Below are 19,520 nucleotides of genomic sequence, written 5' to 3' on the forward strand. Positions count from 1 at the left end.
TGACCCACACACCCGTGATGTGCAATTAAACCAGTGACAGCCATCTTATTGGTCAAATAAAACAATGGATTAAAAAGGAAAAAAAAAAAAGATCACAACAGTGCATCAATCAAGTGGCTGTTATCAAGGTCAACTTACCAGCATTTTTTGAGATGTTGACTGATCGACAAATGTTGCCAGAGTCACACGGAAAACAAAACGAAAAAAAAAAAATTACAAAAATGACAGCATCGGGTCACAGATAAATCTATTCTCCCCTCTAAAGTATGACTAAACACAACTTCAAGGCCTAGTCATAACTGATTAGTCAAAAATTGGGATATTCGGGCTAAACAGCTTTAGGGTGAGAAAGTTCTCCACAGTTTTTAGCTTTAGTATTTTCAACAGTGCTTAATCCCACAACAAATATAAATTGGAGAAAGACAAGGCAGAGTAAACATAATAAAAATATGACAAGGCGTGAATGAAAGCAGCTTGTGATGATTATACAGTGTTTCCTCCTCCGTTGCTGCTCTCTTTTTTTGGAACACATTTATTTTACCGCACAAAAAATTCACTATTTGCAACATTTTTCACAGATAATTTGCACCTGCTGCAAGAAATAACACGTCTCTTAAGTTTTTAGTGGAAAAAGATGTGGATGCTGAAGATGCCAAGATGTAAAGGTTCTATTTTGCAGTACCGTATTTTCCGCACTATTAGCCGCACCTAAAAACCACAAATTTACTCAAAAGCTGACAGTGCGGCTTTTAACCCGGTGCGCTTTATATATGGATTAATATTAAGATTCATTTTCATAAAGTTTCGGTCTCGCAACTACGGTAAACAGCCGCCATCTTTTTTCCCCGTAGAAGAGGAAGTGCTTCTTCTTCTACGCAAGCAACCGCCAAGGTAAGCACCCGCCCCCATAGAACAGGAAGCGCTTCTTCTTCTACTGTAAGCAACCACCCGCCCGCGTAGAAGAAGAAAAAGCGTGCGGATATTACCGTACGTTTCATTTCCTTTGTGTGTTTACATCTGTAAAGACCACAAAATGGCTCCTACTAAGCGACAGGGATCCGGTTCATGAAAAGACGCAATCTCTCCATCCGCACACGGATTACTATTTCACAGCAACTGCCTAAAGACTTTCAAGAAAAGCTGGCTACTTTCCGTGCATATTGTTAAAACAAGATAGCTGAAAAAAAGATCCGGCCAGAGAACATTATCAACATGGACGAGGTTCCACTGACTTTTGATATTCCTGTGAACCGCACTGTGGATACAACGGGAGCACGTACGGTGAATATTCGCACCACAGGGAATGAGAAGTCATCCTTCACTGTGGTTCTAGCTTGCCATGCTAATGGCCAGAAACTTCCACCCATGGTGATATTCAAAAGGAAGACCTTGCCAAAAGAGACCTTTCCAGCCGGCGTCATCATAAAAGCTAACTCGAAGGGATGGATGAAGAAAAGATGAGCGAGTGGTTAAGGTAAGTTTAAGTTTACGCGAAGAGGCCGGGTGGCTTTTTTCACGCAGCTCCGTCCATGTTGATATACGATTCCATGCGCGCCCACATCACGCTGGTTTTTAATATATTATTAAAGTTTGACTGACCTATCTGACTGTTTTTTTGACATTCCTTTAGCGCAGTTAGATGCGGCTTACAACACGGGGCGGCTTATAGGTGGACAAAGTTTTGAAATATGCCGTTCATTGAAGGCGCGGCTTATAACCCAGGGCGCCTTATGGTGCGGAAAATACGGTAGTTGCCCATTTCCATCTGTAGTCCCCCATACCAGTGTGGGTGGCCCTTGGGAGAAAGGTGGTTGAAAGGGGCCCCAGGACACAACCACAATGACTCGGATGGCGGAAGCTGGATTCATACCAGAAACCTTCAAGTTTCTGGTACGACCGCTCACTCATCTGAGCCGCGACATGCTTGCTGTGCATTACTTCATCATCATTGTCATCTACTTCATCACTTACATACAGGTAAAAGCCAGTAAATTAGAATATTTTGAAAAACTTGATTTATTTCAGTAACTGCATTCAAAAGGTGTAACTTGTACATTATATATCCATAGAGCAGGTCAGCAGCAGGAAGCATGAAGTGCTCTAAAACTTGCTGGTAGACGGCTGCGTTGACCCTGGATCTCAGGAAACAGAGTGGACCGACACCAGCAGATGACATGGCACCCCAAACCATCACCCAACCATGCAAATTTTGCATTTCCTTTGGAAATCGAGGCCCCAGAGTCTGGAGGAAGACAGGAGAGGCACAGGATCCAAGTTGCCTGAAGTCTAGTGTAAAGTTTCCACCATCAGTGATGGTTTGGGGTGCCATGTCATCTGCTGGTGTCGGTCCACTCTGTTTCCTGAGATCCAGGGTCAACGCAGCCGTCTACCAGCAAGTTTTAGAGCACTTCATGCTTCCTGCTGCTGACCTGCTCTATGGAGATGGAGATTTCAAGTTCCAACAGGACTTGGCGCCTGCACACAGCGCAAAATCTACCCGTGCCTGGTTTACGGACCATGGTATTTCTGTTCTAAATTGGCCCGCCAACTCCCCTGACCTTAGCCCCATAGAAAATCTGTGGGGTATTGTGAAAAGGAAGATGCAGAATGCCAGACCCAAAAACGCAGAAGAGTTGAAGGCCACTATCAGAGCAACCTGGGCTCTCATAACACCTGAGCAGTGCCAGAAACTCATCGACTCCATGCCACGCCGCATTAACGCAGTAATTGAGGCAAAAGGAGCTCCAACCAAGTATTGAGTATTGTACATGCTCATATTTTTCATTTTCATACTTTTCAGTTGGCCAACATTTCTAAAAATCCCTTTTTTGTATTAGCCTTAAGTAATATTCTAATTTTGTGACACACGGAATTTTGGATTTTCATTTGTTGCCACTTCAAATCATCAAAATTAAATGAAATAAACATTTGAATGCATCAGTCTGTGTGCAATGAATAAATATAATGTACAAGTTACACCTTTTGAATGCAATTACTGAAATAAATCAAGTTTTTCAAAATATTCTAATTTACTGGCTTTTACCTGTATATGCAATTGCTTGCAGTACATGATTTTTAATGTCAAAAGGGAAAGAAAACACATATATTTAGTAGGAAAAGATTAAGCATTTTATTAATGCATATTATTTCTAGGCTTTCGCGGGCCACATACAATAATGTAGTGGGCCAGATCTAGCCCCCGGGCCTTGAGTTTGACACCTGTGATTTAGAGCGACACCGTGATCACTTCCGGGTGTTTCTATGTCTACAACATCAACTGATCAGCAGCTTCCTTACTTCCTTGCTCCAAGTAAATGTATTTTAGATCACTAATCATGCCTCTCACCTGCACAGAAGAAGTGTGAGTAGGTATTCCGACAAGTTGGGACACTTTGACAGCCATATAGGAGCTGAAACTGGCGAGAACAACACTAAAAGCGCCTGTTCCCCGTCACTCCCTCACCCTGTTTCTGCACGAGAATTATTATTATTCTTCTTCTTCTTCTTCACCTAAATGGGAATATATGAACACCCGAGCAGTCGGCATCCTAATGACATGTTTGTTGGTTGTCAAAATCTGCAGTGAGCAGAAATCAGTGATGATGAGATAGGCTCCAGCACCACCCACGAGCCCAAAAGGGACAAGCGGTAGAAAATGGATGAAATTAAAAAAAATTGTTGTGATGCGTTTTTCTAAAGTAATGCGCCGCGTATCCTTAAAATGATCAAAATTCGTTAACATTAAAGTATTATAAATGTGCTTGTTACTGCACTGCAAAAACTGAAATCTAAGTAAGATGAAATATCTCAAATAAGGGTGATATTTGCTTATTTTCTGTCTGATAAGATAATTCTTCTCACTAAACAGATTTTATGTTACAGTGTTTTACTTGTTTTAAGTGTTTTGGTCCTAAATGATGTCAGTAAGATATTACAGCTTGTTGCTGAGATGTGATGACCTATATTGAGTAAAACATGCTTGAAACTAGAATATCAAGTGTTGTGTCATCAACACTCACAAGTATAAAACTACTTTTTTAAAGTAATCATTTCTAATTTCAAGCACAAATGTGTCTCATATTAAAACAGATGACAGCCAAATGGACTTTGCTGTTTTATTTTCAATGAAACAATAGAAAATATGTACTCATATAGTAGTACAGTTGGCACAGTACAGTAAACTGACAGTTAATATTTAAATATTTAACATTTCTAACAATTTTGAACAGAAATAGTTCATTCACATTCAGGTAAATTCTTCGAAATTACAATAAAACATTTTTTGGGGCGGGGGGCCGGGCTGTATATATGCGCACTAATTGACTGAAAGAGCACGCACTTGGCGCGATGATGTCATGTTATCCATGGAAAAATGCATTTTTAGACAATATGATTTGCCTGAGCGGCTAGGAGACCCCGAGAGTAACAAGCGCTTGCCTTGTTGCCTTTCCATTAAGAACAATAAATTAGTTTTTTTAGTATAAGTCAATGTAATGCCGAGCGCTAGAGATGCGCGGTTTGCGGGCACAACCGCGGAGTCCGCGGATTATCCGCGGATCGGGCGGATGAAATAAAAAAAAATTAGATTTTATCCGCGGGTCGGGTCGGGCGGTTGAAAAAAAAAAAAAAAAAGATTTTAAATAGATTCAGGCGGGTGGCAGTTAAACCAATTGGTAAATATATATACATAGTTAAATGTTGTTACCCACATACGAAAAACGAGCAGGCACCTGCAGCATATGCCACAACAGAAGGAAAAAAAAAAAAGAGATGGACACTTTTACGGAGCGGAGAAGGGCCCCACCGGGAGCCGTAGCTGAGGCGATCCGCGAGAAGGGCCCGACGCACGTCCAGGGTCACCACCGCGCCCACCGCACCGACACCCTGCCTCGTCCGCCTTCGCCGCGGCCGGCGTCACGCGCAGCAGGTAAGCAGCTTACCTGCCCGCCACCCCCGTGGCCGGGGGCTCGTAACAGGGGTCACTCCGCGCGCAGTGCGCTCACGAAAGAGGTGGGGCTCACCCTGGTTGATATAGACAGCAGGACGGTGGCCATGGAAGTCGGAACCCGCTAAGGAGTGTGTAACAACCCACCTGCCCTGAAAATGGATGGCGCTGGAGCGTCGGGCCCATACCCGGCCGTCGCCGGCAGCGAGACGCGCTTGGAGGTGCGCTCAGCGCGGCTCCCATATGATTGCGCACTGGTGTGCGTCTGGGTCGTGACAGCGTGGCACGCGAATGTCTGTGCTGCATTGGATCAGTCTCCTTTCTTTAACAGGCAAAAGCTTTATAACCTCACTAATGCCTTGCATCGTCTATATTAGATATATAACAACGGGCGGGTGCGGTTCTGATCAAATGTTACATCGGGTGGATGGCGGATGGTTGACGACTTTCTGATGCGGTTGCGGATGAAATAATTGCCTATCCGCGCATCTCTACCGAGCGCATATCATTATGTCAAGATAATGGCACTAGCATTTACTTCATTTAAGAATATTTTTCAGCAACTTGAGCCAAAAGGTCTCTTTTTTTTTTTTCTACCAAGAAAAGTGCACTTGTTATTAGTGAGAATATACTTATTTTAAGCTATTTTTGGGTTCATTGAGGTCAGCTAATTTTACTTGTTTTGGAAAGTCTTGACAAGCCAAATTTTCTTGTTCTATTGGCAGATAATTTTGCTTAGTTCAAATAAAATACTCCTAATTTTTTGGTCTTGTTTTTGAACACTGACTTTTTGCAGTGTACATTACATACTTAAATCATGTATATAAAACCATAGTGGAGGTGTTTGGATGTTTTTAGAGGCTCTATAGGCAGAATTGAAGGGCTCCCATAGGCGCCATTGTAAGTGGACTTTTGATCGCATTTGTTTAATATTTAGAGTGCATTCTAAAAAATCCATCAGTCATGTCTTTCATAGTGATTGTGAACGATAAGCGAAATTCCCCAAAAAAGTGCAGTTCCCCTCTAAGCCAAAATACGTCCATTCTCCCTTTTCTATCTCCACACTTTCAGCTTGTAAGTACTCTGTGCTGCCTAATATGCGTGTCTGCTCGTTTTACCAGCAATGTCACAACGCCGCGCCATCATGTCTGGGGGAACATTTTTTATCTGTTTTTAATTAATTAGTACTGCGATACTTTATTACTACAACCCTAGTTGACTAATGGTATGTTGAAATGACATCCTCCGAGAACCATTCAACATCTTATAGCAGTTGTGAGTGTGAATACAGTCAATACAACAACAGCTAAAATATCAGATATTATGATATACAACAGGTTGAAGAATCTCACACATTTTTAATAAATACAAAACTAACCTGTTTATGAACATACATATAACCCCTGCTGTGTCACAAGGCTTTTACCCCTCCCCCCAAACTCCCTGTACAGTATTAGTGTTGCAACCCCACATATCACATTGTATCAGGGGAGTCATGACATCTGTTTTTAGGCTTATTTGATATTAGATTTACCTTTCGGCCATCGCTGGCATGGCAGTTGACATTTAATGGAGTCAGTAAAGCCATTAGTTTTTCTTCATTTCCACTCCTGCAAGACAAAAAAAATACAATTTTACTTTCATAATGTAAAGCTAATTGGCGATAATACATCATTTCATTTGTAGAGATCTATCCCAGTGGTTCTCAAATGGGGGCACGCGTACCCCTGGGGGTTCTTGAAGGTATGCCAAGGGGTACGTGAGATTTTCTTTTAAATATTCTAAAAATACGTCTTCCTATAAGGAAGCAGGGCCTGGGGAATCTGTGGTGGGCTCTCCCATTTCTGGGGCTGAGGTTGCTGAGGTAGTTAAAAAGCTCCTCGGTGGCAAGGCCCCGGGGGTGGATGAGATCCGCCCGGAGTTCCTTAAGGCTCTGGATGTTGTGGGGCTGTCTTGGTTGACAAGACTCTGCAACATCGCGTGGACATCGGGGGGCGGTACCTCTGGATTGGCAGACCGGGGTGGTGGTTCCTCTCTTTAAGAAGGGGAACCGGAGGGTGTGTTCCAACTATCGTGGGATCACACTCCTCAGCCTTCCCGGCAAGGTCTATTCAGGTGTACTGGAGAGGAGGCTAGTATAGGATAGGATAGTCGAACCTCGGATTCAGGAGGAACAGTGTGGTTTTCGTCCTGGTCGTGGAACTGTGGACCAGCTCTATACTCTCGGCAGGGTCCTTGAGGGTGCATGGGAGTTTGCCCAACCAGTCTACATGTGCTTTGTGGACTTGGAGAAGGCATTCGACCGTGTACCCCGGGAAGTCCTGTGGGGAGTGCTCAGAGAGTATGGGGTAACGGACTGTCTTATTGTGGCAGTCCGCTCCCTGTATAATCAGTGTCAGAGCTTGGTCCGCATTGCCGGCAGTAAGTCGGACACGTTTCCAGTGAGGGTTGGACTCCGCCAAGGCTGCCCTTTGTCACCGATTCTGTTCATAACCTTTATGGACAGAATTTCTAGGCGCAGTCAGGGCGTTGAGGGGATCTGGTTTGGTGGCTGCAGGATTAGGTCACTGCTATTTGCAGATGATGTGGTCCTGATGGCTTCCTCCGGCCAAGATCTTCAGCTCTCACTGGATCGGTTCGCAGCCGAGTGTGAAGCGACTGGGATGAGAATCAGCACCTCCAAGTCCGAGTCCATGGTTCTCTCCCGGAAAAGGGTGGAGTGCCATCTCGGGGTTGGGGAGGAGATCTTGCCCCAAGTACCTCGGAGTCTTGTTCACGAGTGGGGGAAGAGTGGATCGTGAGATCGATAGGCGGATCGGTGCGGCGTCTTCAGTAATGCGGACGCTGTATCGATCCGTTGTGGTGAAGAAGGAGCTGAGCCGGAAGGCAAAGCTCTCGATTTACCGGTCGATCTACATTCCCATCCTCACCTATGGTCATGAGCTTTGGGTCATGACCGAAAGGACAAGATCACGGGTACAAGCGGCCGAAATGAGTTTCCTCCGCCGAGTGGCGGGGCTCTCCCTTAGAGATAGGGTGAGAAGCTCTGCCATCCGGGGGGGAGCTCAAAGTAAAGCCGCTGCTCCTCCACATTGAGAGGAGCCAGATGAGGTGGTTCGGGCATCTGGTCAGGATGCCACCCGAACGCCTCCCTAGGAAGGTGTTTCGGGCACGTCCGACCGGTAGGAGGCCACGGGGAAGACCCAGGACACGCTGGGAAGACTATCTCTCCCGGTTGGCCTGGGAACGCCTCGGGATCCCCCGGGAGGAGCTGGACGAAGTGGCTGGGGAGAGGGAAGTCTGGGCTTCCCTGCTTAAGCTGCTGCCCCCGCGACCCGACCTCGGATAAGCGGAAGAAGATGGATGGATGGATGGATGGATAAAAATAGCAACAATTCAAAAATCCTTTATAAATATATTGATTGATTAATACTTCAACAAAATATGAATGTAATTTCATAAACTGAACATCAAATCAAGTAGGCTATTCCATTCATTACCATAAACCCAGAGTTTCCCCCATGCCGTGATGGTTCGACCCTACCTGGCGGTGCCACACGGCACCAACTGTCAATCAACTATCGATGTAGAAAACTATGGAGGCTTGGTTTAAGCGTAGCAGTAATGCAGCTGAAAACAAGGAGGAACATGTGCCAAAGAAGGCCAAACCAGAGCCGGCAAAATTCAGACAGTATTCCGAAGAATATCTGTTAATGGGATTTACAGTTTAGGATTAGGGGGTACTTGAATTAAAAAAATGTTCACAGGGGGTACATCACTGAAAAAAGGTTGAGAACCACTGATCCATCCAACCTATGTGGGCCATTCCACCAAATCTGTACAAATCTATTTGCATTCCTGAGAAATAAAATGTACAAATGCACGATAAAATTAACTGTAAACACCTGTAATGTTTGTCTGATCTTGAATGGGATTGTGCTGAAAATTTTAATTTCCCCTCGGGGATCAATAAAGTATTTCTGATTCTGATTTGTGCGGAGCCCCTAAAGGGACATGGGGGGGAAAACATTTTTTTTCAGACATGTATTTCTTGCGCACGAGAAACTATCTCGTGCACACAGACACTTTTTATAAAGTTATAAAAAAAAAAATGTGTTTGCAATTTTCTCGTGCGCACGAGATACATGTCTAAAAGAAATTAAAAAAATAAACAATTACAATTTTTTTTATAACTTTATAAAAAGTTTCTCGTGCGCACGAGATACATGTCTAAAAAAAATTAAATAAATAAAAAAAATTATTAAAAAAATATTTTCCCCCATGTCCCTTTAGGGCAGGGGTCGGCAACCCGCGGCTCTAGAGCCGCATGCGGCTCTTTAGCGCCGCCCTAGTGGCTCTCTGGAGCTTTTTCAAAAAATGTATGAAAAATGGAAAAAGATGAGGGGAAAAAAAAAATCTATTTTTGTTTTAATATGGTTTCTGTAGGAGGACAAACATGACACAAACCTCCCTAATTGTTACCAAGCACACTGTTTATATTAAACATGCTTCACTGATTCGAGTATTTGGCGAGCGCCGTTTTGTCCTACTAATTTTGGCGGTCCTTGAACTCACCGTAGTTTGTTTACATGTATAACTTTCTCCGACTTTCTAGGACGTGTTTTATGCCACTTCTTTTTCTGTCTCATTTTGTCCACCAAACTTTTAAGGTTGTGCATGAAAGGTGAGTTTTGTTGATGTTATTGACTTGTGTGGAGTGCTAATCAGACATATTTGGTCACTGCATGACTGCAGGCTAATCGATGCTAACAGGCTATTTAGGCTAGCTATATGTACATATTGCATCATTATGCCTCATTTGTAGCTATATTTGAGCTCATATAGTTTTATTTAAGTCCTCTTAATTCCATGACACACTATCTGTATGTAATATGGCTTTTAATTTTTTGCGGCTCCAGACAGATTTGTTTTTGTATTTTTGGTCCATTATGGCTCTTTCAACATTTTGGGTTGCCGACCCCTGCTTTAGGGGCTCCATAGATTTGTCTTATACTGTATATTCTTTTTGTGCTTAGTGTAAACATGCTATTAGCATCAAAGTCATGTGGTCATATTTCATGTACCGTATTTTTCGGACTATAAGTCGCAGTTTTTTTTCATAGTTTGGCCGGGCTCCAGTGCGACTTATATGTGTTTTTTTTCCTTTTTTATTATGCTTTTTCGGCAGTTGCGACTTATACTCCGAAAAATACGGTATTCGCTCATTCTGGGCTAAAAACCCACTCTTACTGAAATGAGTCATCGGCTACAAAATATTGTACAAAAATATAATATGAAGCTGACTTGTATACAAATATAATAAATGTTTTTGAGATGGGCCAATACACATTTAGAGTAGTTTACAAGGTATATTATCAAGACATACAGTTGAATAAAGTCAGAAAACTTAAGTTTATCTTGGAAGAATTACAACAAGCATTAATCTTAGTTCTTATGTGAGTTAGACAAGCTGTACTTTTCTCTGACAACATAACTGTTTAAACTACACAAAAAAATCACAAACAAAGAAGGGCTTTATGCTGCCGATTCTGATTACCAATGACTGAAATAGAGAGATAGTACTTTATTTACTCCTTCAGGAAAATTTAAAATCCAACAGTAGTGTAAAGAATAGAAATAGGCTGATACTGATCACATGTATTGATTGTACATTTAATCACAATTATAAATCAAAAAAATAAAACACAGGGCAGCAGTGTAACAATAACAACACAATATTTAAAAAAAAAAAACCTATTCTCATTTCTTATTACATAGTTGTTTAAGCAAAATGAAGTCAATAATACTGAACTAACAAAAGTTACTAATCATTTATCTTTGGTTTTTGCCCTTAAAAACATCCAAGGACTTATTCCCTGAATTTATAAATGATAGCAAAAATTACAAAAAACAAATTGTGTAAAAATGTTAATTTTGACCTAACCACTCTGGTACTGATCATATATTGGTACCACTTTATGGCCTGATCAGTCCTCCCCCTCATGTTTATGACTGCAATAGAGCACTGGTATATTATCCTCTCTCCAGTCTGTTAGTAATCTACTTGTTCATTTCCTGGTAATAGCTGCTTACTTTATGATGTAACGTGGCTCCGTCTAGACTTCTGTCAATGTTTACGAAGCATTTATTTCTTGTGTTGTATTGCATGCCTTCTAGTCTGCTCCTGATGGCTTACTTGTAAGAAATGTAATCTATCTGATGCAATGGAAATGATTTCGCAGTGTGTATATGGATATACACAGTTAGTTGATCGATACCTCATTCTTTGTGATGGGCAGTGGCCAAGCAGGTACTTTTTCCCGCCCTAGAAAAGACACTCACCTTGCTGCTTCCAGGAGCTCATCTTTCTTGTATTCACCTGTTTGGGATAGAGTTACAGATTAGGTGAAGCCATGTAAATAACAATTGCTTATACTGAAAGATGAAAAACATCAACAACAAAAGAAAAAATAACATTTTCCGAGACAGAACCGCTGTGGATTTTAAAGGGGAGCTGCACTTTTTTTTGTTTTAAATGTCTATCATTCACAATCCCTATGCAAGACAAAAACAATATGATACAAAACCAACTTTTCTTACCTTCTGGTACTTGCTAATGTGTAATTTGGATCTGCATAAATCCTGAAAATGTGCACGCCTCGGCCATTGTAGTCTTATCATCTGTAAATCTTATTGTTATGGGACATTCATCCTTTGCTGTTGCAGTTTCTAATATGAAGTAGCGTACATTTCCTACTTATATCTGTCAGTAAACTCGCCATGAAAGCGCTAAAACATACCGGTGTAGTGAGTTTACATTATTCACCCCAGGGACTTTAGTTATTAGAGCAGGGGTGCTCACACTTTTTCTGCAGGCGAGCTACTTTTCAATTGATCAAGTCTACCTCATTCATATATATCATTTATATTTACTAATTTATGAAATATATGTTTTTGTTAATAAGTTAAAGGTGTTTAATGATAATGCAAGCATGTTTAACACATAGTTAATATTGTTAATAAATTAAAGGTGTTTAATGATAATACAAGCATGTTTAACACATATAGTTAATATTGTTAATAAATTAAAGGTGTTTAATGATAATACAAGAATGTTTAATACATATAGTTAATATTGTTAATAAATTAAAGGTGTTTAATGATAATAAAAGTATGTTTAATACATATAGTTAATATTGTTAACAAGTTAAAGGTGTTTAATGATAATACAAGCATGTTTAACACATATAGTTAATATTGTTAATAAGTTAAAGGTGTTTAAAGATAATGCAAGCATGTTTAACACATATAGATTCCTTTCTTTCATGAAGACAAGAATATAAGTTGGTGTATTACCTGATTGTGATGACTTGCATTGATTGGAATCAGACAGTGGTGCTAATAAGGTCCGCATTTTCGAATGGAGGAGAAAAAAGTCCTCCTTTCTGTCCAATACCACATGAAAGTGGTTGGTTTTTGGCATCTTGTTTGTCCAGCTTCCGTACTCCTTTGTATACACTTTACAAGAAATACATTGTCGGCAAACTTCGTAGCTTGCTAGCTTGTGCACGCCAGCTTTCTGAGACTCTTGTTTTGTTAGCGCAACTGTGCAGTCGGTCTTTGGAGTTTTGACGACAGGTACGGCGCCAGAGTCTGTGGAAATAAAGTGTTTCTCGCCTTCCAGTCGGTAATTTTAATGAGCTGGCAGCAGCCAGCGTCATCTCAGAAGACCCTCGGATGCCGTGAATGTCAATCAAGTGACGAAAGTGATGTCATAGTGAAGATTTATGATCGCTCATTTTTAGGACAATTTTTTTAATGCCTGGCTGGTGATCGACTGACACACCCTCCGAGATCGACCGGTAGCTCGCGATCGACGTAATGAGCAGCCCTGTATTAGAGAGTTCCGGTAAGTCGTTTTTCAGGGGACGCGGTTCCAGCGTTGTTGTTGCACTAGTGAGCCACGGATGAGGAGATGCTGCTTCGTTGTTGATTGAAGTAAAGTGTGAATGTCATTAAAACAGTTGGCTCCATCTTTTGACACTTCCTCCACCCCGGTCCTTGCACGCTACACCGCTACAACAAAGATGACGGGGAGAAGACGCTGTCCAAGGTGAGCCCCGTAAATAAGACCGCCCACAAAACGGCGCATCCTGAAGCGACTGTCAGAAAGCGACTTGAAGATGGTTTTAAAAATATAATCTGTGCAACATTTTCTTTCTTTTCTTTCTTTCTTTAGTTTATTTGGAACATGAACACACTTACATCATAATACATCACACAATTTCATATCATTTCATTTTACATCATGCCCGAAAAGGAGTAGGGAGAAGCAAAGCTTATTTAATCCTACCCCTTTCCCACTTCAAGCGTTTACAAATATATAGAATCATTTACTGACCTTTTTATATAATAAAATAACATCTATGAATTAGTATACAACAGTTTTGTAATATGTAATTAATTAATTAATACAGTCATTATTAACATACTGAGATGAAGAATAATTTATTTTCAATAAGGTTGAAAGTATTTCTCATAATTCTTCTTTTTTGTACTCTGTAAGCACTATTATTTTGAACAACCTCTTAAACTGGATCATATCAGTACAATTTTTAACTTCTTTACTTAATCCATTCCATCATTTAATTCCACATACTGATATGCTAAAAGTTCTAAGTGTTGTACGTGCATATAAATGTTTTAAATTATTTTTTCCTCTAAGGTTATATTTCTCCTCTTTAGTTGAGAAGAATTGTTGTACATTCTTTGGTAGCAGGTTATAGTTTGCTTTGTACATCATTTTAGCTGTTTGCAATTTTACCAAATCACCAAACTTTAATATTTCTGACTTAATAAATAAAGGGTTTGTGTGTTCTCTATATCCAACATTATGTATTATTCTAACTGATCTTTTTTGTAACACGGTTAGCGAATGTAGCGCACATTTGTAGTTATTTCCCCATATTTCTGCACAATAACTCAGATATGGTAACACTAGCGAGCAGTAGAGAATATGAAGTGATTTTTGGCCCAGGACTTTATTTTGCTTTATTCATTATTGAAATGTTTTTTGCCACCTTATGTTGTATGTTTTGTATATGAGATTTCCAGTTCATTTGATCATCTATTAATACTCCCAAAAATCTAGTTTCTTTTACCCTTTCTATGTCTACTTCGTCTATTTGTATTTGTGTATGATGCTCTTTTCTACTATTACCAAATAGCATTATTTTAGTTTTACTGAGATTCAAAGATAGTCTGTTTTTGTCAAACCATCTTTTTAATTTGTTCATTTCTTCTGTTATTATTTGTATTATCTTCTGTGTGCTCTCTCCTGAACAGAAAGCAGTTGTGTCGTCTGCAAATAAAACCAACTTTAAGTCCTTCGTAACCTTACAAATGTCGTTTATACAAAGATTGAACAATCTTGGTCCCAGTATTGACCCCTGGGGTACACCACAGGATATATCTAGCCGTGTTGACATATTTTCACCCATCTTTACATATTGCTTCCTGTTGGTTAAATAACTTCTTACCCAATTCAATACCAAACCTCTGATGCCATATCGTTCTAATTTTCGTATTAAAATATCATGATTAATTGTGTCAAATGCTTTTGTTAAGTCCATGAATACTGCGGCCGCACATTCTTTACCATCTATTGCATTGGTAATTTCCTCTGTTATTTTGGTTAGTGCTATTGATGTTGAGATATTTGCTCGGAATCCATATTGGTTCTCCACAAGCGTCCCACTTTTGTTAATAAATAAATCTAATCGACTATTGAATAATTTTTCCAAGATTTTGGAGAATTGTGGAAGTAATGAAACTGGTCTGTAGTTAGTAAACTGGTGTACGTCTCCATTCTTATAAATTGGTACGACTTTTGCAATTTTCATTATATCAGGGAATTTACCGGTTAAAAATGATACATTGGTGATATATGTCAGAGGTTCTGAAATGTCTTGTATAACCTTTTTTATCGTTACCATATCTATTCCATGACAGTCGGTTGAGCTCTTGGATTTACAATTTTTTACAATTTTGATTATTTCTTCTTTTGTTACACTTTTAAGAAACATGGAATTGGGATTTCTGTCTATGAGCTCACTCAAGGCCTCAACTGACCCATCATCTGCATTTGGAATTCTTTGATCCAGATTTTTTTCCGATATTAACAAAATAATCATTGAAACGTTCAGCTATTTGGTTCATATTGTCATTTTTTGTATTTCCATCTAGAAAGTACTGGGGGTAATCTTTCTTAGCACCATTTTTAATGATTTTGCGGTGTGTGTGTGTGTGTGTTACGGACAGCAAAGCCCTGTCTGTCTGTTATTTCACTTTACCTTTTTCTGTGTTGATTGAGCTGTGTTGAAGCAGCAAAAAAGGACATTATGTTAAATGAAGACTTTCTGTCTCTGATAGTTGATATAATAATGTAAGTGCATCATTAAGCCTACAGGAACTCCATTGTGTTCAGGGATGAATAGTCTCTCCTATTGCTATTGTACTATTTTTTTTAGCTATAGTTACATTAATCATTAGTAATGCAGCAGCCTAGTTTTGAATGGCAGGGTCCCTGCTATCACATGTTGATAAAAATATAACATTTACATAATAAAAATCAACTACAGGCTTCCCAAATGCTGTAATAAATGAAGCATGATGAGTTGACTTGAAACTGTTCAATGTTGCACTTTTTATATGTAAGAAGTAAAGTTTGTCATTTTATTTAATCTGAGCAAAAACTTAAGGCAGTTTAATGTTGATTAACGTAGGAAGAATTATTATAGTGTTCCCAATGTTAAAAGGATAAAGCCATTGTTTACAAATTTGGTAAATAAATAACCAAAAAATGTATATTTTGTTGTTTTCTTATTGTACCAAAAATGAACCGAACCGTGACCTCTAAACCGAGGTACGTACCGAACCGAAATTTTTGTGTACCGTTACACCCCTAGCGCCTTATTATCTGGTGCGCCCCACGGTCCAGAAAATACGATACTTAAAAAAAAATACTGATTCTCAGAAAATGTTTCAATGTAAACATGAAATTGCAAATGGTAGCAGACTATGTCAGGTGTACAGTGCACGTGGTGGACTAACCTGTTAGTACGGCCTTGGCGGAAGGGTCAGCCAGATCCAGAGCTGACTTTCCATCAGTATTGCGTATGTTAGGATCAGCACCATGCTGGAGTAACACTGAGAAACCAAGAAAAACATGTTTCAAAGCTTTTGCAGTGGTTTAGTCTTGGCCCACACAGCACCTAACCAGTGCAATTTCAACAAATTAAAGTTAGAATAACTTTACCTATGCACACATCAATCTTTCCCTTGATGGCAGCCTCGTGCAGAGGAGTGTAGTTCCAGTTATCTCTGGCATTGGGGTCTGCACCCTGACACAGGAGGAGGCCCACAACCTCTGCATGGCCAAAGGAGCAGGCATTGTGCAGGGGGATTAGACCTCCATCATCCCTGGCATGGACATTGGCCCCCGTCTGGAGGAGATGCTCCACTACATCTTTCCTTCCAAACCCTGTAATAACAACAAATGCAATTAAAGCTGCAAGCAGCGATGGACGGGACCGACTTTGACAGCACATAAAATCCAAACCGGAGCAGTAATTAAAACTCTTTGGTCAACTTTTAATCAGAAGGGTTCAATCTCTCTCCTGTGCTAGTTTGAAATCGACACGACAAACGCGCTCAGAGGAGATAATGTTTGAAAAAAGGTGACCGGTTTTTACAAAACTTTTGTTTTGAAGGGGGAATTGCAAACTTCCTGTTAATTTTTGCTGGGGGTTGTCAATATATGAAATGTAGGTCTAAGTGAGACCTTCATGTCTCTAAGACATTCCTACTGGAAGTTACAGGCAGTTTTCTTCCTCGGAGCAGTTGTGTCTGTGTTTTCTTCCTAGGGGGCACTAGAGCGCAATTTTGAGTTTTGGGGTTGTTTTTTTTTTTTTATTAGATCGCAATTTTTGCTAGTCCTGATGTGTGTGTCCAGTTTGGTGAGTTTTGAAGCATGTTAAGGGGGTCACATTACAGCTCAAAGAGGCAAAAGTGACAGTTTTTACTAAACTTTTGTTTTGAAGGGGGAATTGCCAACTTCCTGTTGATTTTCCTGAAGGATGTCAATTAATGAAATCTAGGTCTAAGTCAGACCTACATAGAGGTTTTTGTTTCATGTCTCTACGACATTCCTACCGGAAGTTACAAGCAGTTTTGTCTGTGTTTTTTCCTAGGGGGCGCTAGAGCGCAATTTTGAGTTTTGGGGTTTGTTTTTTTAATTAGATGACAATTTTCGCCAGTCCTGATGTGTGTGTCAAATATGGTGAGTTTTGAAGCATGTTAAGGGGGTCAAATTACAGCTCAAAGACGCGGCGGAATAATAATAATAATAATTAAAGCTGCAAGCAGCCTTGGTCGGGCCCGCGTATTTGGCAGGTGCTAGTCCTAAGTGTCCAAATACTTTTGTCAAGTTTTAGTCTGAAGTGTCCCAATACTTTTGTCTAGTGTACCTACCTTGTCTGCATTGTGTGGGCACGCTGGTGCTTCCTGCTTTTAAGCAGCCATCTTAAAAAAACAGCAGCGCAGCAGCATCAGCGCAGCGGTTCTTTGAAGGCTCATAAAATCAAAACCGGAGCAGTTATAAAAACGCGCTTCTGTAGTTTTAATCACAAGGGTTCAATCTCTCTCCTGTGTTAGTTTGAAGCCGAAACGACAAACGCGCTCAGTTTTTGAAGGAAGGTGACCGTTTTTTACAAAAATGTTGTGTTGAAGGGGGAATAGCAAACTTCCTGTAGATTTTTGCTGGTGGTTGTCAATTTATGAAATGTAGGTCTAAGTGAGACCTACGGAAAGGTTTTAGTTTAATGTCTCTCTGACCTTCCCAGTGGGAGTTACAGGCAGTTTTGTCATTTTATTCTTCCGAGGAGCAGTTTTTTCTCGGTTTTATTCAAAAATTGCTCTAAAGCTCAATTTTGAGATTTGGGGTTAGGTTTTTTTTGTAGATCGCAATGTTTGCCAGTCCTGATGTGTGCGTTCAGTTTGGTGAGTTTTGAAGCATGTTAAGGGGGTCAAATTAAAGCTCAAAAAGGCAAAAGTGACTGATTTTACTAAAATTTAGTGTTGAAGGGGGAATAGCAAACTTCCTGTAGATTTTTGGCCGAGGAAATAAATTAATAAAATTTAAGTCTAAGTAAGACCTACATAGAGGTTTTTGTTTCATGTCTCTACGACATTCGTACTGGGAGTTAGAAAAAGTTTACTTTGTAGGGGGCGCTAGAGCGCAATTTTGAGTTTTGGGGTTTGTTTTTTTTACCAAAGAGTTTTGTTCGAGTTTATTTATGTGTGCATCAAATTTGGTGAGTTTTGAAGCATGTTAAGAGGGTCAAAGTACCGCGCAAAGCTGCGGAATAAGAAAGAATAATAATAAAACCTTACAAATTCAATAGGTCCTTAGGTCCCATTGCATAAGGACTCCCTTTGGGAGTCCTTATGCAATGGGCCATGCGGGCCCTAATAATAATAAAACGCACGAAATACAATAGGGTCCTCTGTCCCAAAGGGACACTGCGGTCCCTAATTACTTATTTAGCATTGATCATGATGAGGATGTATTTAAAGAAAATGGATTCCAACGGACCAAAAATTGGATGAACAATGGATAGACTAGAAAAAGTGACGGTAGTATTGTAAACAAACCAATTAGTTGTTTTTAAGTAGATAACAGTAGAATTATAAACTAGCTACAAACGTTAACATCTAACGCAAAATGATTGATTGCATTCAGACAGGTTAAAATGTTGCTAAAACCATCACTTTTCTATCAGTCACAGTGACTTTTCAAAACAAAAATATTACAGCAAAAATCATATGGGTTGATTGACATGTTTATTCTGTAAGCTAACTTCAATAGTTTGAAATGATTTTGACAGTTAATGCCAGTTATCCTGTCAACCTTTCACAAGACTTCAATTTGTTCATTGGAAGTATAAACAGTATAAACACTTTTTACAGTAAACAAATGGTAAAACAGTACTAAACAATTCCATAAAAAAAAAAATTGGTGTCATTATTAACTTTCTGTCCAAGCTTGTATAATCTACTGCCTTGTTCAATTGTAAAAAATATTCTGTGCCTAAAATTCACATTTCTATCACAATTATCATACTGTAAACATGGTAAGCTAACTTCATTAAAATTAATAGTCCTGTCAATAGCATGGAATTACAATTCAAATGTAGTTTTTTTGTAAGCCTTTCAAAAGAATTCAAAATATGAAAAATTAATAAAAATGAATTGAAGCCATCAGACACTTGAAAAGTGGCACATCACATCTCTAATGTAATCATTTGAACTTTTCAACAGAAATAGCACTGCAAAAATATTAAGGACATACTTCTGTATTTTGGTAGTTATGCTGTCAACATTTAACAAGATTTCTTCAACTTGGACTTGAAAGCATAAATAGTATAAACACTTTTAACAGTATAACAGTACTAAACAATTCCAATAGATAACATTGGTGTCATTACCTTTTTGTGGCTAAAATCCAAATTTAGCA

At 39.7% G+C, this 19,520-nt stretch overlaps 1 protein-coding gene across 2 annotated transcripts in view; it reads right to left on the reverse strand.

The window, feature by feature from the left end:
* LOC133623002 (poly [ADP-ribose] polymerase tankyrase-1-like) overlaps positions 1 to 19,520 on the reverse strand; it is a 68,703-nt gene that overhangs the window by 44,828 nt on the left and 4,355 nt on the right. Inside the window, exons 2-6 of one of the 2 annotated variants that reach the window (XM_061985885.2) lie at positions 16,263 to 16,487; positions 16,058 to 16,153; positions 11,288 to 11,324; positions 6,480 to 6,555; positions 139 to 159 (exon numbers count right to left, since the gene is read on the reverse strand). In XM_061985885.2, coding sequence (XP_061841869.2) covers positions 139 to 159; positions 6,480 to 6,555; positions 11,288 to 11,324; positions 16,058 to 16,153; positions 16,263 to 16,487 — 455 coding nt within the window. The remainder of the gene's footprint in view (positions 1 to 138; positions 160 to 6,479; positions 6,556 to 11,287; positions 11,325 to 16,057; positions 16,154 to 16,262; positions 16,488 to 19,520) is intronic. The other variant, XM_061985886.2, reaches the window with a different exon arrangement.

The sequence above is a fragment of the Nerophis lumbriciformis genome, linkage group LG12 (genome assembly GCF_033978685.3).
Source record: "Nerophis lumbriciformis linkage group LG12, RoL_Nlum_v2.1, whole genome shotgun sequence".
NCBI lineage: Eukaryota > Metazoa > Chordata > Actinopteri > Syngnathiformes > Syngnathidae > Nerophis > Nerophis lumbriciformis.